Source organism: Crassostrea angulata, chromosome 3 (genome assembly GCF_025612915.1).
Source record: "Crassostrea angulata isolate pt1a10 chromosome 3, ASM2561291v2, whole genome shotgun sequence".
Classification (NCBI taxonomy): domain Eukaryota; kingdom Metazoa; phylum Mollusca; class Bivalvia; order Ostreida; family Ostreidae; genus Magallana; species Magallana angulata.
In genome coordinates, this window is record NC_069113.1 from 32,360,347 (window position 1) to 32,385,184 (window position 24,838).

Sequence of the window (24,838 nt, forward strand, 5' to 3'; positions counted from 1 at the left end):
ATGAAATTATAATAATAACAATTAACACATTTTCCCAATATTTAATATTACCTGGAATCCATTTAGATCCACACACATTTCCGCCCTTGATTCTCCGATGTCAGACTCCACTCTCATCATCAGCTCTGTATTGTCCAGTTTCTGCATGTTAACTTTGTTCTCTATGTGAACTCCTTTAGCCATGTTGCCTAATTTAATCATAAAGTTTTTAAAGAAAAATAACATACTTAATTATAAGACCCATCAACTAATTCAAATGTTAATATTCATGTGATGATACCCTTAACGAGGCCGAGTACAGAACGAGTACGCATGCTTTCGCGCAGCGTTTCATTTGTATTGTGACGTCATCTTTTTGCTTGGTTGACGCCATGGCGTGATAGTTTCAACTGCAGATATTCAGCAAAATTTGTTGAAAATGGCTCGTTTGAAGCGTAAAATTAATGTTTATTGTGGAATAAACATAAATGTCTCGAAGTATAAGCTATATTTGGGCTCGGGTAGAAAACGTGAAGAGGGTTCAGCAAGCCTAGCCCTCTGTTACGTTTTCTTAACCCGCCTAAATATAGCTTAATTCATATATTTCAAGACAGTAACCATGTTTTTCATATTAATGACCCTTAAAATGTGATGTTTTATATTTTTTTATTACTTAAATATGTCTGAATGTTTTAATAATACTATAAAGATCACCTTTTCCGCCTTTGTCAAATAAAAAATAGCCATTATTTGACAAATCTGGGAAATAGGGCATACAAAAATCAACTTTGATAAGACCCCTGGAACAAACCAGGAGGTAAAAGGTTTTTTTTATTTGACCATTTGATGCTTTTTAGCAATAAATTTAATATGTAGAACAGAAAAAGAAATCCCTAGGGCAGAAGTTTTAAAAAAATGTAAAAAATGTGCAAAATTGATACATTTCAAGCAAAATCCCATAGGGTCCTATGTTGAAGATTAACAAACTTTGAGATGACCCCCTAAACAAACGGTGTGGTAAATGTCTTATTTTTTAGTCTTAAAATAATAATTATATCAGTAGAAATTCATGTAAAAAAATGTATTCAAAAATCTAGGGCAGAACGAATTAGACCCGGCCTCGTTAATTTCTGATGAAAACTCAACAAAGTTTGCAGCATGAAAATGCAACTCTAGCAGAAAATTCTTATAAGAAATTAATTACTGTGGAATCATTTAAAATCGTGGGGGCCAATTTTCGTGGATTGTTTGTTTTTTGCTTATTCGTGGGGATGTAATTTTGTGGATGTGTTGGTTTTCAGTTTAAGTAAGAAAAGTTACTCTTTCAAAACTTGTTTTTGGGAGGACGTAAATTGTGGGGGAGGGCTACCCACGAAAATCACGAAAACTGAGCCACCACGAATTCTAATGATTCCGCAGTACTTAGAAAACAAAAACCCATTTACTGTGTGTTTTGTAGATTGTTACAGTTTGGGTAATGGTGGGTTGGACTGTAACCACTCGTGAAAAGAGTGGTCCATCGATGAGAAAGAGTGAATCCACTGGCTCTGATAAAGTCTGGAAACAACAATATTTATGATAGTAAAGAATAAAAGCCTGTCGGTTTCTTAAACTAATCACTAATGGTAGTTCTTAATCACTGAAATTTGAAATTTCAATAGTTACCTGTATTTGAATACAATTATGGGAATGTCAATTATCATACACTGATTTATAATATCTTTGTAAAACAAAATACTAATACTAAAAATTCAAAATCTTTAACTATATAAACACATATTAAATCAATCTACTTTGCAAACTTTAAACCTGAAATTCCAATTGTAACAATGAAATTATCAAGCAAGATTCACCAACTTTGCTGAGGTGAGTTAAATGTGCCCATCAGTGGATTGACCGTATATGAAATCTTAAGGTTTGTAACTCTAACCTCTGCAGGTCCATCAGGAACAAATGTGTAAGCTCCACCTTTGTCCTTGAACATTGTAGACCAGGTTTTCCCTGAGGTGTAGGTCACAACCTTGACCTCCGACCTCCAGAGGTGTCCAGTAGATTTATAGTGCACGTACTGGAATCAATAAATTATGTATTGCATAAAGATATTGACAAAATGAAACATAAAAAATCCCACAAAATACAAACACATGTACTCTATCTCTGTAAAAAGTAAGAATATATTTCCGAAAGTTTTTTTTTTAATTAATAAGAGCATTCTATCACATTGCAAATGATTTACATATTAACTTTATGGTTGATTTTTTAAATACCGCTACCCCTATATTAACCAATAAAATCTTTCTAACAAAATTTCTAGATTACAAGTTTTGAATTGGATATATGTATATATATGTACCTGTAGTCTTCCGTTGCATGTGTAAAAGTAGGCAGTCAAATAACCATTGCTGACAGAGAAATATGGGGAGTTTTCCTGATGTATATTTATTCCTGGTAATCTGGGTAACAAAAAATGGCATTTTCACCAAAAAATTTTAATTGTCTTTGTAGACAATGTAAATGTTGCCAGTCATGCTTGTCTCTAAATATGCTAAACATTCCTATATTCTCATTAACACCCCACTCTGTTTTAATACCATTCCTTTTTTTTTTTTTAAACCAAAAAGTTATATAGATGCAAATTAAAAAAAATCCTTACTTCTTCTATCTAATGTACATTTTTTTTCAAATGTTAGTTATCTATACAACTTTAATGCCTGCAGGTATAAGAAAAACAATTTTTTTTACAATTACCAAATATGGCATTCTCAGAATATATAATATTGTAACATTCCAAGACTAATATATATGCCTTTGCATGACACAAATGGTTTGGCATGTCTGTTTATAAAGATATGTAAGGAAGAATATGTTTTGGTAAAAAACAATAAAAATTTAAAAACCCACTACATGTATTTTAGGCTCTTCATTGACCTACGTAATATTCATGAAGAATGTGTCTGGTTGTGTGTAAAAGACCAGTCTAGTGTTCTGAGTTGCTTCCCCTTTTTCAACAGTCACTTCTGACAGAGATAATGCTGGCAAGTTGACCTCAAAGGACAGCTGAAAAAAAAAAGTGACTTACAAGCTAATTAGGCTCAGTGATGTTTATTCATAAAATATATTTCAAACTTCTTTGTTCTTGTATTTACGCTGTATACCATATACATGTACATGTAGTATGCCAATACAGTACTGAATGAATAGCAAATCTTCACAATTAAGATACCTCAGAATTTGAAATTAATAAGACATAATAATTCTTATATATAGTAACTGAGTTAATAGCCAGATAAACTAATATATAATATAGATTGACTACTGATAACTTACTTCATATAGGTCTTCAATAAAACCAGCTTTCTCCCAAACTGGTGAAATCTGATGGGGAATTGTCAAGGTAGTGGAAGAGTTAGTGACCTTGACATTGGGTTTATCTACCATCAAGGTCAGGACCACTCTTCTACTGTGTCCAAGAGGATTGAAAATAACTAATTTTCTGTTAAAAAAAAACAACTTTAAATTAAAAAAATTGGTTTGGTGCAATGGCATTCAAATCATTTTATTTACTAATTAATTATTCAAAGGGCGACCAATCTTCGCAAATTATCAACTTTTTAAATGGTTTGTAGAGATTTGCTGGCAATGTGTTTCATAATTAACTGAGTTGGGATTTGTTAATATGTGGGTAGGGTATAACACTCAAAATCCCCAGAAATTGAGCCAACAATAATAATGATGAAACCACTGTGACAGTGGTTGTGTATTAATTAATATCTATATTCAGTGTATATTTCCCCCTTATGTTTGCACTGGAAATATGCGACTTTCAATTTTCTATGAATACACTTTGCTTATTCATGCTAACTCGCAGTATTCAATTTGTCTGCACCGCTTGGTGTACGTGTCATAGGACCGACAACATCCAAAAATAAGCATTAAATGCTTAAATAATTCAACTGATATATAATCTGAACAAGAAGAAGAAAGTCTTGCCTTTTTTGAGAAATATGGACAAGTTTTTTCCTCAACTCCTTCAATGGCATACTCATCCAGTCACTTATCTAAACAGATATTAATCCAAAGCTTACAATAAGTAAATATTTTATGTATTACATATTACATTGTAATTACAAATTCCTTTTACGAATACAATATCATTACACCCTTCCCAACAGATCTATAAGTCACTTTAAAACAAAATCAATAAAATTTGCATGCTTCTAGGAGTAAGATATGGCTTTGTCAAGTGTTTTTGCCTTACCGGTAAATTGTTTGATGCATAAATAAAATAGGCAACTTGACAGGGGGTAGTTACATTTTATTACAAAAGAAGCATACAAGCAAAAATATCAAGAATGATTTTTGCAATTTATTTCATTGTACAATCAAGCATGCCGCCATGCTAAATGACCTACATGCAAAAATTTTATCTTAAGTTTGAAGAATTAATATATACAGTATAAATTAAGGTTCGTGTATATTTATTTTTGAAAATACTCCATGCTTTTTCATTAATCAAATACTTTTAGAGAACATGTTATATATAAACATGACATTACATACATGTATGTCAATTTGTGACACACAGAAAAATAGATTTAAAGATGTAGAAAAGTGTAGTGCATACAGAATTATAAAGACATTTACAGGTACATAATGTACTACATGTATATAAGAAAAAGGCAATTAAATCACACAAAACACTAAGTGAAACACATATCTACAAGTTCATAGTATGTATTAGAAAATATAAAATACGATGCATAGGGAAATGTACATCATTATTTTAAAAGACAAAGCAAAAGGCACACATAATGCCCATCTATATTTGTGAATTTGAGTGAAGCATAGCTGAGAAAGAGATCTATAGGCATTACACTTCAGTATGCCAAACATAGCAAACTTGTGCAGATTACTGTAATAAGAGTAAATATCTATACAGTGGAAAGTTTACCAATTGCAGTAATTATAGTGGCAAAGTTCAGAATGCCATAATAGTCAAATAGTTTAACTTAGCTAAAGCATTTTATTCCCCTGATGCAAGAATCGTATATCATTACGAAATATGACTATAACAGAGAGATTGACGGATGAAACAATTCATGTGCATAAAATATATCTTCAATGGTCGATTGTAGCCATTAGACCACTATTGCAGTCATTCAAGTTTCAAATTGACAACAATCCAACATAATGGTATTTTCCAAGAAGGAGCATTGTTCACCTGCATCACAGAAACTAACAAATAAAGGCGCAAAGATACTCCAAAAGCAAAATAGGTACTAATTTAACGTTATACTATCGAAACTCCAAAAGAAAAATTTGACTGCATGTACCTGTTTATCGACATTTAAATGCTAAGATAACATCACTATGATTCTTTAATAAAAGCTGATGTAATATGACATTAATCTTAAAGGCTACCAACAAATTTAAGAAGTTGAAATGGGGTTATATACTAGATGATTCTCAAATTCAGACATTTCACAACTGTTTTCCACTATTAGATGTTAACAAAAGACCTTTAAAACCTCCTCAAGAAAACATTCACTTGAAACAAGGATTAGAAAATAAGCCCAAAACAGACTGAACATATTAAAACTTAATTTGCAATTGAAAACAAATAAAATAGCCAATAGTTAAAGATATTGCAACTTAATTACTCAAACATATGGTTTATTTTTAGGACACAAATCACCAAAAGAATGATCTAAGAACTCATTGGACAAACAATCACCAAGATATCTTTGAGCAAATGCTCACTAGTGATACCCCTGCTCTGATGCAAAGTCAACAATTAACAAGAAGTTGATATCAAATTTGTTCAAAAATTAATATCTAAGACATACTTAAACACAGAGTGTGAAAAAATTTCAAGCATCAACAATAAGTTGCTGAGAAATCTTTTATGAAAATTTGTTTGAAAATTTAGGCTAAAAATAAACAAAATCTTCATTTACAAGGAAGTTGACGGACTATTGGTACAAAAATGGATCCCACCATATGCCATACCTAATCAAAAAGTGTGTTAAAATTTCAAGCATCTGTGTTTAATAGTTGCTGAGAAATCTTTGATGAAAATTTGTTCAAAATTTAAACTAAGTCATTATTTTTCAGGAAGTTGACGTCTGATTATTGTGAAAATGGATCCCACCATATAATGTGCCTAAACAAAGAGTGTTTTAAAATCTCAAGCATCTGCAATAAGTTGTTGCACAGAAATCTTTGACAAAAATTTGTTTGAAAATTTAGGCTTAAAAAAAAAAAAGTCTTCATTTACAAGGAAGTTAACAGCCTATTTGTACAAAGATGGATCCCACCATATGCCATACCCAATCAAAGAGTGTGTTAAAATTTCAAGCATCAACAATTAATAGTTGCACAGAAATCTTTGACAAAAATTTGTTTGAAAATTTAGGCTAAAAAAAAAAAAGTCGTCCTGGAAGTTGAAGTCTGATTGGTACAAAAATGGATCCCGCTATATGGTTTAGCTAAACAAAGAGTGTGTTAAAATTTCAAGCATCTGCAATGAATAGTTGCTGAGAAAATGCGACAGAAATTTAAAACGGACAGACACACAGACCAACAAGGGTAAAACAGTATATCCCCCTCTCCTTCGGAGCAGTCATATATTACAGTTAAATGAAATAAAGTGTAGTTAGATCTACCCAGTGTATAACTGTATGATTTGTTATCACAGTGCAAAGACGAATATTAAGAAAGTTCCCACAATATACTTTAAAATACACAATAATACCATTGTAACTGTGTGATTTTTAGTCACACTTAAACTCTGTTCCAGGTAAATTTGTGTAACTTTCTCATATACAGGTTTCAGTTTGCTGAATGTATGTTGCAACCTGTTTCAAAATAGATAACTGTGTTAAACTTAGAAAAATAATTAACACAAAACCAATAATGGGCCACATCTGAGTTTATTTTATTAGTCATGTGGTAGGTGGTTACACTTTTCAAAGAGGTTTCTCTACGTATCTATGTAACCCTATAAGTATCAAGAATGATATCACATATTGTAACAGTTTAGACTTGGAAAAGATTCTTCCCATTATATATTCCTTTGTTAAACTTTGCAAACCATATTGGGTCCCTATAATTTTCTTAGTCCTTGCATCATTTTTTATACATAACTACATAATTATATAAATTTCAGGAACATTGGTTTAGATTAACAAGGCTAAAAATTATTACCAATCTATCACATCTATTTCAATACTTGGAAAAGTTATCTTTGAAAACAACCCTTCATTGATTTCAACCCATTTACAACACAAGATAAGGATGATTTATATCTAAATATATACAGTGTATTTCAAAGTCTAGGCCATTTTAAACCTGTACGGGACAATAAAAAAATATCATGTCATGATACAATGAGACTTCATCATCAATCTTTTAAGTATCAAATAAAAGAAAAATATATGTACCATGCTGTATCCTTGATTTACAATAAAACAAATTCATTACATTATATTTTACATTACATGTAATTTATAACGTAATTTAACTAAATCAGCACTGCATGGTGTTAAAAATGAGTGCAGGTTCATTTTTGTCACTTAATCTTCATCAATACTTGATTTTTTCCAAAATGATTTTTTCTGATTAGCGTACATTACCTTTCTTTGTAATTTTCTGTGACCGTTTTCCGTGATGTTCCTGTGATTGCATCATGGTGTTGGAACAATGCCAATTCCTGTCTCCCTACATTCAGGTCAGGCAGAAGTTTCAGCAAACTGTACAACTGTTCCGACATCTTGTTGGCCTTGGCAACAGCTGCAGCATACAAGATTTCTACAGACCTGTCACAATTTATAAAGAAGAGAACAATTAGAGCAAGAGTTCATAGTTAGCATCCACCATGTTCTGTTGAAAAAAAAGACAAAGTTTGTTTTCTCATTAAATATCACAGGTATTTTGATATTCATGGAATAAAAATGTTCGTGTATACTGTATAAGTCTTGGACATTTTCATGAAGGGACTTAAGTAAAATTAACTGAGTGTACACTTTTAAAGCAATATGAGCTGTATTTTTTAGAATTCTATTTTTGGTACAAAAATCTGTTAGAAATATAAGTCTGCATGCTACTTTAACTTTAATGATAAATAAGATTTTAAAAAATCATTAATTTTTGTCAGAAGAAAGATTTCTCTTCTAAGGAATATATAGCAAATCAATTTTTATACAGGATGACAATAATTCAATTTTGTTTCAATTAAGGCTTCTTAACTGTTTTTCCCACTAAAATAAAGCTAACTGAAATTTAAAAACCATGATATTTTTTGTCATTTAAGCAGAAAATAACATTTTTGTAAAAAAAAAATTCAACATGAAAATTGCTGCTCATATTGCTTTAAGTCTTATATACATGTATACTTAATGATATATAATATCTTTTGAATTTTATCATAATATTGTCATCACAAAATATTGGCTGTATAACCTGAGAAGACTTTGAATTCTCCGAGCAAGGTATTTAAGGTGTGGTCGAGATGTATAAAAACCGGTCCAATACTGGTCTGATCTGTCTGAATATGGGAAGAAATCTCCAGTAAAGGTTGGAAAAGGTCTGGTTTGTGACTTCTCAAGCTCCGTAAAGTATTCGGAGAGTGTTCCAAATCTAACCTGCACATATTGTGCGAGAATGAACAGTAGAAGTTCACATCTCAATCAAAAATGGTACGGTGTATGTAAAAGAAATCAAACAAACAATTTGAAACCAGATTCAAACATGACAAGTGAAATTGCACATCGCATCATGGTATTTGTTTCGGTAGCACAATTTGTTCATTTAGTAATAAAATTGAGAAAGATTGATTGTTAAAATGAACATTAATTGGCAAAGTATCATTCTTAAAGACGTTTAATGTTGGAAATCAAAATTACTCTTTTTATAGTGAAACAATTACAAGTACATGTACTATTATACAAGGTTTTGCTGTTGATTTGGCAAAAAAAAAAAAAAACACCAGGAAATATGATATCACATATAGTAACATGAATTTCGAGGGTAAATTGAGCATATATACCTGTAAAATATATAAAGTTGGTAAAAAACTTCAGTGCTATGATTAATTTTTATAACAAAGAGAAAACCCTGCAGTACCTTAGTATTCATTTCTGCGTTACTATTTATGTAAGCCATAAGTTTTTCCAGGTTACGGAACTGTTTCTCCCACTCCCTGGGATCGCTGTATCTGAAGTCGTCTCCGTGGGGCACCAACAGGACGTTCTCTCGAAAGAGCTCGGACTTCTTCTGAAACTGCTCCCACAGTAGCCAGGCCCTGAACAATATCAATGTGCATGTGTTTTAGGAATGAGGATAAATGTTTATAATCTACAAATGCAATAACTGCTAGTGTAATCCTATGCGCATGTCTAGCTTTCATATTGATACATATACACTGTAACAAAGTAATTTTTTAAAAAACAACAAGTCTTGCATCCTTTTCATCCCTTTTATTTCAAAGTACACAGTACATATTTATATGGCTTTAAATGGGATGAACATGGTTGCATTCATTACAAAATTCCCATGTTAAACATGGAACATGTACTTGTACATTAATTTACCATGCAATGAATAAAATGCAACTTACTTTGCCTTCACATTTCTTTCATTGATCTCTTCACTGCGGATGCTCTTTTTGCCATAATAACATTTCTTCTGGTAAAAATCAAACTGACAGCACACATGGGTGTTAGGTCCACAAGAGTGGGTGATGGCGTAGGATGAAAAAGGCAAAACATGAGTCATAATATCAGTCTTGGATCCAGAGTCTGAAAAAAAAAAAGAGCTCTCAACACAGTGTAAATTAAATTAAAATAGTTTCCCAAACTCTTTTAGCTTCTCTATATTTTGGCAAGACTGCTTTATTTACTAATATTTACATTTTTCAGTGTCTTTGCTTGTGATAACGCTACAAATTGATTTTGTATTACACGGTCCAATAAATTCAAATGAGGTATAATTGAGGCAAAAGCAGGGTTTGCTTATTTATATTAAAATATTTTATTGTACAATTAATTGTATGCAAATTATGTAAATATAAGTAATAAGGAATCATTCTTTAAATATCATAAAGCCCTTCCAGTTTTATTGGATTTGTCACGCAATGACCGAAATTATAACCTCATAATACTTAAAGAATGATTCCTTATTAATGTACATAAATTAGCACACTCAAAATTTATTTCAATCTTCTTACTGTAAAAGTGGTTATTTATGGATGGGGAAATTTACACTAGGTACATGGTAAGCTTAAAACCGCGGAAAATACTTTCGCCGTACGGAAAAAAAAATCAAAACTTAATTTAGTGTGGTAAATCATGCATTTAATACCTATGCATATTATTTGACTAGCGGTTCTTACTTACCCATTCTTAAACACCAGGTAATTTGTACTTAAACATCAGCTTAAATAACCACTTTTACAGTACATGTACTTAATTTGCATAGTTTTAGCAAAGTTCCTCTAAGTAAGTAAGTATAGAATCAAGACTTCATCAAAATTGTCTACAACTTCACAAATATTCTTGATTGTACATTTTTATCTGAAAATGTATACAAGTAAGTATCTGTTTCACTATGTCTGTGTAAAAAAGGATATCCAGTTTACCCCAAATTTGTCTCCACTGAAACTCCATTGTCTTGATCTTGGCCAAATGTCTTTTGATTCCAAAGTGAATTCTCTGGATGACCATAGCTTTGGCTCCACTTCTCTTGTTGAAGTAGGCCATGGTGGGGGAGTGTCCAAAGGGGTCAATGGACCAACTGATGTTTGGTGTAATTCCTATCAAAGGAATTTTGAAATCAGATTCTGTCATAAAGATTACATTGAGAGAGAGAGAGGAGAGAGAGAGAGAGAGAGAGAGAGAGAGAGAGAGCAGACTTTGATAAAATGCCATTTTGGCTGTATTAATTGAAATAGAAACATAGCTCTGATAAAATGGCATTAAGTTTGCTAAACTAGTAGTTATTTACACTTTTTACCAAACATTTTTACATTGTCCATCAAATACAGACACGAGACTTACCAACATGTGTCATCAGCCACTGATGGCCGTCAATCAGCTGGTTCAACATGGCGCTGTAATGGACCACAGCTTCATCTGGCATCACCCAGCCACCAGACACTATCTCCAGCTGACCATTCCTGACCAATCTACACAGAGATCAACCAATCATTTACCAGTATATTGATGTGAAACTGTTCGCTCTAAATCTTTTTATACAGTGGTTAATAATTAAATTACTAATTCCATGAAACAAACCTAGTTGAAATAAAAATGATTAAAAACTATCTTGGAGTCTTGACAAAACTTTATTTTAAAATCTCCATTTTCTACCAATTTTGACAACTATTGTAACCAGTGTCACAGCGTTTGTTCAATTAACTAGGTAAAATGTTCATCTGACATGGGAGATAATTCTCAACAGAATCAATTTATTCCTCAATAAATTTTAAAATTTCAAATTACATGCGTATGTAGGTCAATAAACTTTAATCATAACTTTCTCATGCCAAAAATATCAAAATAAATTTATACTGATAATGCTGAAAGATATTTTTTTTATTTTAATTGCAGGGTTTGCAAAGAGGAATAGCTCAAGTTTTCTTTTTTCAATTTAAAATTTGAAAAACTGAGTTACATACCTTAACAAAATGGCAAAAGAATTAATCAATGCAACAGCCAACTATCTGATTAGGTCATGCCCAAGAAGCAAAAAATAAACATTTATTGCCTAAAAGATTCAGCTTTGTCAAAATTTTCATACCTACATGCTAAATGCAGAATTGTGAGTAGTTGATTGAAACCCAACATGTTCATAATAAAATACCAAAAAACAAACTTGAACCTTGTAAAGCTATCTTTCTGTGGTTGAGAGGCCTTTTCCCACCATTTCTCTAGCCAGCATACTTCTGACCACACAAATCGCCAGGCTGGATTCTTGGTGAGCTGCTCCACCATTAGATTAATTATTTTGTTGGAATATGTTTCAAAATAGTACTCAAAAGTGAACAGCCATCCTGAAAATAAACAAATATATTTTTGCATTCAATCGTGAAAGAAATAATTTGGTGCTGAATTTTTTTATATCCATATTATCCCCATAGACAACATTTTTCAATCTAATATAAGTTTAATATTGGATTTGTTTATAGTACACATACTAGCAGTGGCAACATTTGTGGAGCAAGTATACAAGCTGATCCATTAAAATCCAATTTTCATTAGACTGCAATATCTATTTTGACTTTACAGCAAATTATTTTTTTTCAAAGTATTTACTAGATGAAATGCTTGATATTCATGAAATATAGATACCCATTTCCCTTCCAGTTATACTTTTTAAGATTTCACTTACCCGGATCCTGATGGGAATGGGGTACTATGATAACGGTGAGAGGTTTGGTAACCCAAGAATAAACTTGCACCACATCCAGCCATCCACTGACTGATAGTGCCAGAGGGTAGGATACATCCAGAGTTCTCCACAGTGCATCCATCTGTTTAATGGAGGGGCAAAATATTGTAAGATATGACAACCAATAGTTACTAAAAAAAATTCAACACACAAACCCTTCTATAGATAGCATGTGAAATTGAAAAGACATCACTTCCAGAAAAAATTAATTGTGTGTGTCAATCAAGTACCTCTACATCTGCAGAACTAACTGGTGTGGTGCAGCTCCCCAGGATCCTTGATTCTATGCTTTGTTCAGTACTGAAGTTAGCATTTTGTCTAGCAATCTGAGAGATGGATGGTCCTTTGTAGCAATAACCAGAAGTGTGGGAAAAGTGAATATGCTAGGATGAAATACAAGAAACATGTATCATAAATCATCTGTATTATCTATATCTCGAATACTCGGATATCTCAAAGTTTTTAAACAGTCCCATCTAGTTCGAGATAATGAAGTCTGACTATATTTCAAATCTACATTCATTCCTAGTATATGTATATTGGCATCTATATAAATAGAAAGATAATTTTCAAAATTCCCAAACACTCTGCAATTATCATGTCTTATGACAGAATGAAGAAAAACATTTATACATGCCATGAATAGTTATTCACTTATTTGTTGCATATCTCTTTTTTTTTTCAGAGTTTATGTACAAAGCGCATATTAAATTCATACCTCATGATCCTGATCCTCATAAAACAAATCAGCATTTCCGTGCTGTACATGTAGTTGCATTGCCATCAAACACATAATCAGAAAATAAGCACATGTCAATATTCCCAAAATTTGGAGGATTTCTTTTCTCCATCCTTTCTTCATTCTTCATGATTTAATTGTGGCAGATAAGGCAGCAATGGTTGGATGCTAGCTATAGAAACTGCAAATATATATTTTGATGGTCACTTGCAAGTAGCAATTGCTAATTAAAAATAAACTATTTTATAAATTAAATGTCAATTCATTCTGGGATGCTCATGCAGTGAATACAATCCCAAGGTCTTAATAGAGCCGGATGTGCCTGCACAATGTATCAAACCCTGACTATTATTACAGGCTTAGTACATGCACAATTAACACAGCACTATAATTGTTATTACATGTATTTATGCTGGCTGTTGCATACTAGGGTCCCATAAGATAAGTAACTGTGATGTCTGACTGTTTATTAACTGTCTGGTAAATAAAAAATCCAAGTAAAGCAAAGCCTTTGCTTTATCAATTTATTTATTTGATTGATAATGGTATTTAATCAACATGCTGCTGTACAATCACAAAAAAATCAACAAATGTTACTGTTCTTTCCAAGAAATGAGGCGTTGTCTTTTCCAAGGTAATTGATTTTTACTTGTAAATGGAGTTGAACAGCAGATCAATGAGATTTATTTATCAACATTGTATTGATTAAGCGCCATATTAAAAAGCATTTTCATGACTCAGCGGTAACAGTTCCTAACAAAATATTTCATCAATTTGTACAGATGTTAAATTAATAGAAACTTTCACATTGAAATCCTTGTAAATATTGTCTTTTTTTGCAAAAAATATATTTCTGAATTGTTTCTGCATCAAACATAGGTAACAGGGATTGTTTAACATTTAAAAAAAAAAAAACCAGTAATATATGATTGAAGTCTGCTATAGTGAAATTGCGAGGTAGCACCCAAATTGTCTAGAGTTTGATTCCCGCGCCACACTGTACTTTTGGATTTAAACTGGGCATGCACTATTTTAGCATACTACATGTAGTATGCTTGCATTATATTTAAAACATACCATTCAATATACTATATAAAATTGAATAATTCTTGATTATATATAGTGACAAACTTACAGAAAGTATAACAAAAACTTTAATTTACTACACAATCACATCTCTATAACACAAAAGCCAAAATATATTCCATAATTAATATTTCAAAGTTATATTGAACCTTAAAGTTGACAACTTTTAAAAATCCTAAATCCCATTGCATTCAGACATAAACCTTATTCCCTGGGTGATTGTGCAGGGTCCTTTTAAATTTCAAGCTAATATTTACCTACTGTATTTAATTTACTTTCTCCCTGTTTATATAGACACATGTACATATATAGTATATATACATGCGGACAATTAGCTTAACATAACTGCAAACAGAGGACAAATGTTGCATATTTATTTCCATATTCACTAAACCATCATTTATGAGCTTCGCGATCTGAGCTCATATATGGAATCAAATGGGAATGCTGGTGTAAGATTAACTGATCAAAACTATTGAAATCGATGTATGAAAGTTGAAAGTTCTTATCTTTAAAATGATGGAAAAACATTAATGAACACTTTATCGACTGGCAAACTGTGTAAAACTAAGATCTTATATACATACCATAATTACATTTACAGCAAGAACTTGAAGAAGTTGAACTGCAAGGTTATGCATCGGGATCGTGATTCGGAAAAATCGAGAGGACAACAAAGATGGCGCTTTCGCAATAGAGAATCGAAAAATTGTTGACAGTTAAAGTTTAACTTGTGAAACATATCTGATCATCCACGATGTCTTATTGGTTCCACAGAAATCCTCTTAAGGCAACGTCTAATCTTACTTTTGAGTTGGCAGGTGTATCAACTGATGATAAAACACGGCAGATATTCGCGTAAGTTGTATGACAATGAGTCATTAATGTTTGATAGACAGAAGATAATTAAATTAAACTGCTATATGTTTAAGATTTTAAGGATTATGAATTCTTGTTAGAGATTTTTCTATTGTTTCCTTAGTCAGATGAGGCAAACCAGGAACAAACTGCTTGAAATGTTAACCGACCCAAACCATGACATGACAACTATGGAGAAAGCTGTCAATGACTACTTCTCCTTATTACTTGGCTTAATACAACCATTTGAGGAAAATGAATCTGAAAACAAACTGAGAAGAGCCATTAAATACAGATGGACCAACAGCCTTTTGGGAACTGTTGTCAAGTATGTATTTATTCTCTCTCTCTCTCTCTCTCTCTCTCTCTCTCTCTCTCTCTCTCTCTCTCTCTCTCTCTCTCTCTCAGAGTTTGAAAACAGAGTTGCAAGGAATTAATGTTTTTAAAAAGTAAAAAGTCATGATTCATAGTTTTTCCATTGCTGCGGGTCTTTAGCTCCCGCTTGGAAAAGATTTAGATGGATTACCTGAACTATTAAAAAATGTCATTTATTAGTTTTGGACTGAATAACCTTGTTTCAGAACACATTCTGTGGAAAAATTTAGAAATTCTTCAGGCAATTTAATCATCTTTTTACTCAGACTTCTTTTAAACACTCTATATTACTGACCTCAGAAAATGATCGAATTATGTTATATTCACATGCAAATTGAGAGTCGCTATTTTTACATGTAAATAATCTGCACCACTTCACTTTACGGGGCTGTTTAAAAGAATACCAGAGGCAAGTAACAGACCTACAGCTATAGTGCTCCCACAGACAATTTGTGTTGAAATTGTCATTTATTTCACAATATATCAGTGATATCTTGAGGGGTTTTTTTTCATTTATTTGAATGATTAATCTTTATGTTTTATAGCTGCAGGACTGTAGCTCCCGGTCTGAAAAAATTGGGATGGACGACCTGGGAGCTACAGTGCCTCCCATAGTAAAAAACTGCAATTTACGGCGCACAAAAAATTGCGCTAGTTTTGGACTTATTAACCTTATTTTCATACAAATTCTGTACAAATCTTTGATCCCAAAAAATTCCTCGGACATTTTACTACAGATATCGTCACTTCACTTACTTCTGATAGTCTTTTAAACACCATCACCAGCCCTGTAAATTAAAGAGGTGCAAGTTTGTTTACATTTAAAAATGGCGACTCTCGATCTCGACGTAAATTAGCATCCTTCTTTTTCCGAGGTCGGTTATCATGTTTAAGAGAAGATCTGAGGCAAGTGTAGTGACGATATCAGTAGTAAATTTGCTGAAGAATTTAATGGTACTTATTATTTTTACAGAATTTGTATGAAAATAAGGTTAATAAGTCCAAAACTAGCGCAATTTTTTGTGCGCCGTAAATTGCAGTTTTTTACTATGGGAGGCACTGTAGCTCCCAGGTCGTCCATCCGAATTTTTTCAGACCGGGAGCTACAGTCCTGCAGCTATATGTTTTACTGTTATTAAATTTATTTTGTGATTAGTATAATACTGTATTGATTAGTATAATACTGTATTGCTTTGTTTGCAGGGAACAGCAGGATTCTGTGTATGAAGCTGCCAGCATGGCCATTAATGTGGGACTGTGGTACACCAAGCATGCTGCCAAGTTAGCTGCTAAAGAAGAGTAAGTTGACCTGTGCTATGCTGCAAGACAAAATCTACTGCAAACTTGGACATGTGTACCAAATACAGTTGAACTTCGATATCTCGAACCCTGATATCTTGAATACAATGCATATGTCGAAGTGATTTGTAAGTCCCACTCACTTATCTTTTAAAGTATTTTACCCTTGATATCTCGAATACTCGGATATCTCGAAGTTTTTAAACAGTCCCATGTAGTTCGAGATAACGAAGTTTGACTGTAAACAAAATCATACTTGAAGAGTAATCAATATGTTAACTTGCATTAGCCATTGCCAAGTGATCATTCGTTATTTTTCTAAATTGTGTAATACATAATTGATAAATGTATGACAACTTACAGACCTGATATGGAAGAAGCGAAAGAGGTTCACAAGTGTTTGAAGATTGCAGCAGGAGTATTTACATATGTGAAGGTAAGTTTGGAGGTCCATCAAAGCTCCTCAAGGCTACAATATGACAAATGCAAGTTACAAGAACAGTACACATTATGTTGTTAGGCTTTATTTTACAGTTTAATATCAACAATTTATTTTCATCTTCAACTTGGTGAAAGTTAATAGACCATATATTCTGTGGTATTTATGTTATACATATAAATGATGTTTCTGATTCTTTTGTATATAAGATATGTTCAATTGATATGAATGATGTGAATAATATGCTTATTGTACATGCTTTGAACAGGATGATTTGATTGGACGACTCTCTGACAATACAGAGAATGCAATAGACACAGACAGCCGAGTTCTGGATGCATACATTGGACAGTGCACAGGGGAGGCTCAGGAAGGTAATAACCCCATCCCAATACCCCATACATTTTTGTATAGGAGAATAAAGATTTAATAAATTTAGCTTTTTATTTTCTCTTTTAAAACATAATTGGAATTACGGAAATGGAAAATAAATTCTGAATGATTTGTTGTGAAGGAAAATGGAGATTTAGTGAATTTATGATTTCCCTTTCAACGCTTCCATTACAGTCACACTGGCTCGAGCTGTTGAGATGAAGCATTCCGCAAGCTTGATAGCTGCACTATCTCATGAGACATCTCAACTTTATCAAAAAGCAGGTCAGTATCAGATGAGTCTACATTTATTGTTGTCACTAAATGATTCATGCCTAATTTTAAATATTTTGTATGGTTTTTCATATCAGGGTTTTCATTTAATTTCATTTACATTATGTGTGTTTCGACAGTATTCCACCTCTTTTATCAAATAGACTCTCAATGCATCTGCATAGGGAAAAATTGATAAAGATAACAAAATGATTATTTTCCAATGTAATAAAAGAACTTTGATTTTTGTCCTTTTAAATTAGATGATGCTCTACAGAGTCTTGACATTAAAGTTGTTGGCAAGTGGAGAAAATATTTTCAGTTGAAGTGTGAATTCTATAAGGCTTATGTAAGTACACATAGATCAATATACTCTTTATGATGTATTATCCCAGACCTCAAAATGATTTATAATTACAATTGGTAGACCAAAGAAAGAAAGAATGGTAGTACATGTATATGTAACATTTTGATTTTTGTTGTGTTGAACAGGCTTATTGCTACCAGGGTGAGACACTGCTGGCCCAGGATAAATGTGGGGAGGCTGTAAGGGGGCTCCAGGAAGGGGTCAAATGTAAGTATGTTTCGGAGGGGGCTCCAGGATATGGTCAAAATAATGTAAGTATGTTGACGGGGGCTCCAGGAAGGGGTCAAATGTAAGTACATTGTAGCAGACTCAAGGAAGGGATCAAATGTAATCACTTTGTAACAGGCTCCAGGAAGGGGTCAAATATAATTACATTGTAGGGGCACCAGGAAAGGATCAAATCCAGGAAGGATCAAATAAAACTACATTATAGCGGGATGCAGGAATTGTTGTGCTTGCTTAGGTTATTATACTAAAGCAATCCCTTTGTTTTGATCAATTCTCCCTTTGCTTGGGTTGGTTTAACCGGAATTTATAATAAATGCTTTATTTACACATACAAAATTATCAATCAAATTTATTCATTAATTTATGTTAAACTTATTTCTTAATGTTTTTTTGCCAAATTTTAGATTATTTAATCAGTATTTTATAAAGGTCTAGTAAAACACAGTTCTGTGCAAAACCGCTGTAATTATGCATTACAGAGTTATCTTCCTTTACATTAAAAAAATTATTTAAATCTTTTTCAAGTTAAAGCTTTAAATTAAAAGGAAAATCTGTTTGACTTTGCAATAATGCTAATCAATCAACAAATTATCCATGATTGTGAATTAATAGCTTAAAGATAATAGATTTGGGACAAAACTTAACTTCAAAAATCTTAAAACCTACAGATTTCTATTTGGTTCATTAGAATATATATGCAGTTCTCCACAATTTGAAGTTACAAATTCCGAGAAAATTATTCCAAATTAAAATAATACCCATTTTTTGCCACCTCTGTTATACAGAGGTACTTATATACCAATAACATGAGAGAAAAATATTTTGAATTTAATTAAAGGAAGTAGTCCTATATTTAAAAATTGGAAAGCATTCCTGAATTAAATGATAACCCAGCCCTCCAAAACTGCAATATTATTTTTTCTCTTTTGAGATAATTTATTTAACTGTTCACATATATTTATTCCTACTGAAATTGCTTAAATCAAAGTTGCACTGTTTAACAAATTATACAAAATTGTAAACTGTGTCAACCCATTTATTAATATTGACCTATTCATGAATATTAATATTCAAACTTTTTTTAACTTAGCCATGGAATTCATTTTTATGATATTTCTTACAGGTTACGAGAAGTCTGAGGCACTGTGCAGAGAGTATGCTAGTGCTAAGGGGCTGGGAACATTTGCCCGACCAGCCAATCATCTCTTCTTTAGGAAGCTTGGGCCGGTCTTAAAGAGAACACTGGAAAAATGTGAAAGAGAAAATGGAATGATGTAAGATTAAACGGTGATCTTTTACTTGAACCAAAATTAACTTTAAAAAACAAGATAATGTTTATTCTACTACAGTTATTGCCGAGATCAAAGAGATGCCGCGGACATTATTCTCCAATATACCACGAACGTCATCAGTAAATTATCAGATCAGAAATACCTATTTGTCTCGCACTGACTATGAAAGTACAACTTCAAACCGTAAAAAGTTTTAAAACCATGTCAGTTTCACGTGTTAGTTCCAGTCAAAACGATGTGTATTGCCTCAAATGTTTATTTTTAAGAGATCAATGCGGCTGTTCCTAGCACCTCCCTAGCATTTTTTCACTGCATGTTTTTACATCAAATATATATCGTGTAGTAGTAATAATCGTATTAAATTGCCTTTATAATATTAGGAACATGATTCAAAGATATTTTATAAATAAGATAAGAGTATTAAAAAACCAAAGAAATTTCTGTCGTCTGCATGTGATTCCTTTGATCGATACACATGTAAACATTACCAACAAAACCATTGGGGTTACACGGAACAGCCGTCAAAATGACCTAGATCGTCTCTCTATAGGAGAAACGATCCGTAGATATACTGGGCTGTTAGTAGAATAGAAATAAAGTTCTTGTTATCGTGAATGTTGCAGGATAACCTCCTCGGTCTCGAAATGTTGTTTGAAATATAAAAGCCTCGGCTAACGCCTCGGCTTTTATATTTCAAAACAACATTTCTCGACCTCGGAGGTTATTCTGCAACATTCACGAAAACTCGTACTTTATTTCTTAATTAGTTCTGAGATTAAGATTCTTATTAACTTTTTATAATCAAGGAATTGAATTTTAAAAATCTTTGATATTGTTTTGTACGTGGAATCTTTTTGAAAATGTGAGTTTCAAAACTTGAATTCTAATACATTCAACCCTACTGAATTTAAATCTTGATAAATGTTTTATAAGTATGATAGATATGTCTTTTATGTATGGCTCCAATGAAGTTAAAAGGACTTGCAGGTTAAGATGTACATATACAGTGAATTTATCCCCCTTGTTACCCTCTGATTGTTTTTTTCTGACAGTTACCATCAGAAAGTGGCATATGATCCCCCAATTTTAGAACTGAAGGCCACTTATGGACTCGCAGCCCCCGAGCCATATACCCCGCCAGCCCTGAACCCTCTGTGGAGCAAGGAGGTTTATGAAAAAATGAACTCCAAAATGGCTCCCAAGCCTCAAGAAGTAAGCGTTAGATTAAAGATAAAACATTTTATTGCATAAATTTTTACACATTTAGTTTACCATATATAAGGTACATGTACTAACAATTCATTTTCAACATAAGGAGGAAAACCAAAATATTAAAGAACAGGAATCACTTTTTTATAATCTTTTGCTTATTGATATGAAGAGAATACATCATAATTATACCGGTAATAGATGAAATCAATCAATGTCAAGAATGCATCAATTCAACACAAACGATGTCCTAACATAAATTGCAATTTATTCTAACTTTTACATAAAAGTGCAGATAGCTAGCTCTTTAATACTGTTTCAATGTCATAGAAATGTGCCATTTCAGTATTGAATGCTTATTTTTTGGATGTATATAATATATGAGAGCGTATATAATGGCTTTGCAGCCACAATACAAATAGACATACATGTAAGTATGAAGATAAATATAAGAATGAAATCAATGCTTGCTTTTTTTTGGATTTCGTGGGTCCTGTAACACACAAAGCGGTGCAGACAAATTATCATACCACGCTAATGTTCGGTATTCAATATATGTCTGCACTGCTTGGTGTGTACAGGACGAACGAAATCCAAAAATAAGCATTGATATTTATTCTTATACTTATCTTCATACTTATGTCTATTTGTATGAAATATATGTGTATTGTCGCTGTAAAGCCATTATATACACTCACAGTCAGGGGTATGAAACATACATGGAACAGCCATCATGTTATATAGTTCGCTTCCGCAAACAAAAACATTGTAGAGGAAAATCTGTTTTATTAAAGAGAAGATATATAGAATTTGAACTTTTCAGAGTGCAGTATATTATGTAAACTATACAGGAATGATCAAGATGTACCAATATGTATTGAATGATGTACTATGATGAATTTTACAGACGTTTTGGATGGTTGTTGGCACCTAATCATAAATAAATTGTATATTACCGGACGGGTACATGAATATTGATAACATGATTTTATGTAAACTTAGGATAAAGAAAAGAAGGATAAACCCGCTGAGCTGCCCCCTGTCAAGGAGAAAGAGACCCCCATGTCGGAGAAGGACCCCGGCAATTTCAGTGGATGTGTACTATCGTAATGGATGTTCAGAGAGCGCTACTGAACTGTGTAGTGAATATGTAACAGCAATTATTTGAACAAAATCATTTCCATATGACTGTAAATCAAGATAAGTTGTGAGAGAAAAATACCTTTTCTTTTTAGTTGAAGCAACAAACATGCTACTCTGTGACACTTTGTGTTGTAGAAATACAAATTCAAATGTAGCCTCGTTAAGAAAATGGTTTGGATTACTGGGTATGTGAATTGTATAGAGTAGGTTATGGAATGTTCCCTGCATTTGAAGGGAATGAAAGTCTTTCAAGTCTGTGTAATATGATGTCTGTAATCAGTGTTTGCCGTCTTGTCTTTAAATTCAAATTTTTTCGATGGACATGTACATATAATTTCATGTTAATATTAGCCTAAAGATGTACATATACCTTATCAATGTTCATCATCTCAAATTTTTGTTTAACCAGAATTTATTTTTAATTTATTGCAACATTTATTGCATTTATTGTTAAAATTCCGAATGTGTACTCAACCACAGAAATTTTACAATGAACTGTATGGAAAAGGAACAATTTTCTGCATTACCTTATAGCATGTACCGTAAAACAAGTGGTATTTAAGTCGAATAAAAATGTTCAACTATTATCTCTGACATTTGTTTTTTTGTTTTAAAGCTTATTGGTCAGAGATAAGTCTGTTTGATTTTATGGTTGCAAACTGTTTGTATGCTTTTGAAGGTAATAAATAACTTTAAAATCTACCATGCTAGTGTATTTTACCAACAGCAAATTTCTGTATTAACAAAATTACCATACCCATTATTTTTCACCAATGACAAATTCCTGTATTGTTCACCAGTAGACAATTTTCATGAATGTTTTTAATTTGGTTTCTTTGTAAAATCTGCAAAAATCTTCACAGCACAGTTTACCATATTTACACTTGTATGCTTACCTGGTGTGATATTGATTGAAAAACTGGGCATATTTTTGTACTGTGTTGATGTGTGTAACTATATACATGTATTAGTTTATTACCTCCACTGGCAGTACATTTTAGATTGCTTACAGAGTTTAATATACACATACATGTAAACATTAAAATCTCAAACTCATCATGTTGGAGAGGTCCAAGAGAAAACTTAAGAGCTAAGGGTATTTGTTATTGAGGTATAAAAAGTTTCAGGGACCTTGAAATCTTTTGGACATATCCGTGCTATTCCATATACCATAGTTTGACTGACTTTTGTATAGAATTAGTTATGAATTCAAATTTTTTGAATATTGGGAAACACCTACAGAGGGCTCCACTTAATCGGATAGCGGTTAAACTGATATTTCCATTATTCTGATATAATAATAAAACACCATACCATTTCTTACATATTCCTTTAAATTTTTTTCCTGATTATCTGATAAGAAAAAAATGCCATATTCAGTTAATCTACCTAATAGGATTGTGACCGTGTAATACATGTACACATGTATTGAAAAAATCATTTTACAAAATATTGTTGTATATATTGTGCATGTGTGTTGTTTACTGATATGCATTATTCACATGTGTAACATTTTACAACAGGATGCAGATTGTTGTAATTGTATCATGTTCCAGTCTAAATATAATCTGTGCATACATGTAAACAATAATAATTACATGTATCTTTAATTACATTTTTTACCCTTTAGCTATTTAGATTGGATTTGGAGATTGGGAAAAATATTAAAGTATACTACAAATGGACTTGTGTATCCATAGAATTAAAGTTCAAAACCTATAATGTTTTTAGGTGACGATAAGAACTGGCATTAATGCTCCACTGTTAACTGTGGCTTAGTATGTCGTTTATTAAGTTATTGAATAAATTTTGTTTTCTTACTTTTGATACATGTACATGCACATATAGAAATAATGTAAGTTCTTGTATTTATCTTTTAAGGTTATAAGATGTTTATTGCATTTCATATGATGACAAATCTGAAGCCAAAATTAGATGATGAAAATATGAATATTATAAAGCAATTTCTTTTTTATGAAGAGTAATAAATTTAGAGTAATGTTTTTTTTTTCTTTTTTGCACAATGGATTTGAAGATCTTCACTGTATTTTTGAAAATACTAGTAAATTGAATTAGAACCGTCCACTTAAGACTCTTGGGACCTCTTTCAGATAAGTGTCATATTGATGTTGATGATGGTGAGGATGATTAAACTGTGTCTTTGACCATAGTCAGTGACCTTAAATTAGGACCATGACACGTCCTCAGGTTGAGCCAAATATGTGCTTCTAATACTTCTCAGGAAAGTTGTGGATCAGACTTGGAAGAAGGATGAGCAGTTCAACAGAAAGATTATCATAGGTTACCATTTTATCCCTTCTTCAGTTATACTTGAAAATATCTACATCTTACATAAATCATGAAACTCTAACTGAAGGCCTATGGGCCACATTGCTCACCTGAGATGAAATGTTTAAATCTAACCCAAGTAGCAATTTAAGGGGGCTGGGGGTGGCTGCCATTTTAGACAATATTGATCTCCTTTAAAAGAAGAGCTCCATATAAGGATCATGGAAAATGATAAAAAATTTTAATAAAATATATGAAATTTTTCTTTATCAAATAGTAGTTGATAGCTTCAGAAATCGCATATAAAATTTTCAAATAAATCTGATGGTTTTATATTATATTATATTTTGACCCCCCAGCCTCCTTAAAATAGAACACCCCCTCCATCCCAACTGTTATGTACTATATGTTACACAATACACACAATCCCTTCCTCTCTTTTC

The 24,838-nt window shown here is 32.2% G+C and overlaps 2 protein-coding genes across 2 annotated transcripts in view; one reads left to right on the forward strand and one right to left on the reverse strand.

Moving 5' to 3' along the window:
- LOC128176081 (alpha-mannosidase 2-like) overlaps positions 1-14,907 on the reverse strand; it is a 51,778-nt gene extending 36,871 nt beyond the window's left edge. Inside the window, exons 1-19 of the mRNA XM_052842142.1 lie at positions 14,839-14,907; positions 13,145-13,346; positions 12,657-12,809; positions 12,367-12,508; positions 11,857-12,028; positions 11,034-11,161; positions 10,616-10,789; positions 9,596-9,776; positions 9,103-9,280; positions 8,440-8,621; positions 7,614-7,796; positions 6,734-6,836; positions 3,970-4,037; positions 3,307-3,472; positions 2,912-3,036; positions 2,333-2,432; positions 1,910-2,047; positions 1,425-1,536; positions 52-188 (exon numbers count right to left, since the gene is read on the reverse strand). Coding sequence (XP_052698102.1) covers positions 52-188; positions 1,425-1,536; positions 1,910-2,047; positions 2,333-2,432; positions 2,912-3,036; positions 3,307-3,472; positions 3,970-4,037; positions 6,734-6,836; positions 7,614-7,796; positions 8,440-8,621; positions 9,103-9,280; positions 9,596-9,776; positions 10,616-10,789; positions 11,034-11,161; positions 11,857-12,028; positions 12,367-12,508; positions 12,657-12,809; positions 13,145-13,288 — 2,586 coding nt within the window. The 5' untranslated portion in view covers positions 13,289-13,346; positions 14,839-14,907. The remainder of the gene's footprint in view (positions 1-51; positions 189-1,424; positions 1,537-1,909; positions 2,048-2,332; positions 2,433-2,911; positions 3,037-3,306; positions 3,473-3,969; positions 4,038-6,733; positions 6,837-7,613; positions 7,797-8,439; positions 8,622-9,102; positions 9,281-9,595; positions 9,777-10,615; positions 10,790-11,033; positions 11,162-11,856; positions 12,029-12,366; positions 12,509-12,656; positions 12,810-13,144; positions 13,347-14,838) is intronic.
- Positions 14,893-24,109, forward strand: LOC128176076 (BRO1 domain-containing protein BROX-like). The gene is made up of 11 exons (XM_052842136.1): positions 14,893-15,109; positions 15,234-15,437; positions 16,688-16,783; positions 17,147-17,219; positions 17,491-17,596; positions 17,790-17,879; positions 18,131-18,216; positions 18,360-18,441; positions 19,586-19,736; positions 20,807-20,966; positions 21,966-24,109. Exons 1-11 carry the CDS (start codon positions 15,009-15,011, stop codon positions 22,071-22,073), a joined length of 1,257 nt encoding a protein of 418 aa, XP_052698096.1. The 5' UTR covers positions 14,893-15,008; the 3' UTR covers positions 22,074-24,109.
- The last annotated feature ends 729 nt before the right edge of the window (positions 24,110-24,838 follow it).

Excerpts from the sequence above, each read along its gene's own strand:
- LOC128176076 (XM_052842136.1), top strand. The coding sequence starts at position 15,009 with ATGTCTTATTGGTTCCACAGAAATCCTCTTAAGGCAACGTCTAATCTT. Across the intron at positions 18,442-19,585 it reads GCTCCAGGAAGGGGTCAAAT|GTTACGAGAAGTCTGAGGCA; the intron begins GTAAGTATGTTT and ends TATTTCTTACAG. Across the intron at positions 19,737-20,806 it reads GAAAGAGAAAATGGAATGAT|TTACCATCAGAAAGTGGCAT; the intron begins GTAAGATTAAAC and ends TTTTTCTGACAG.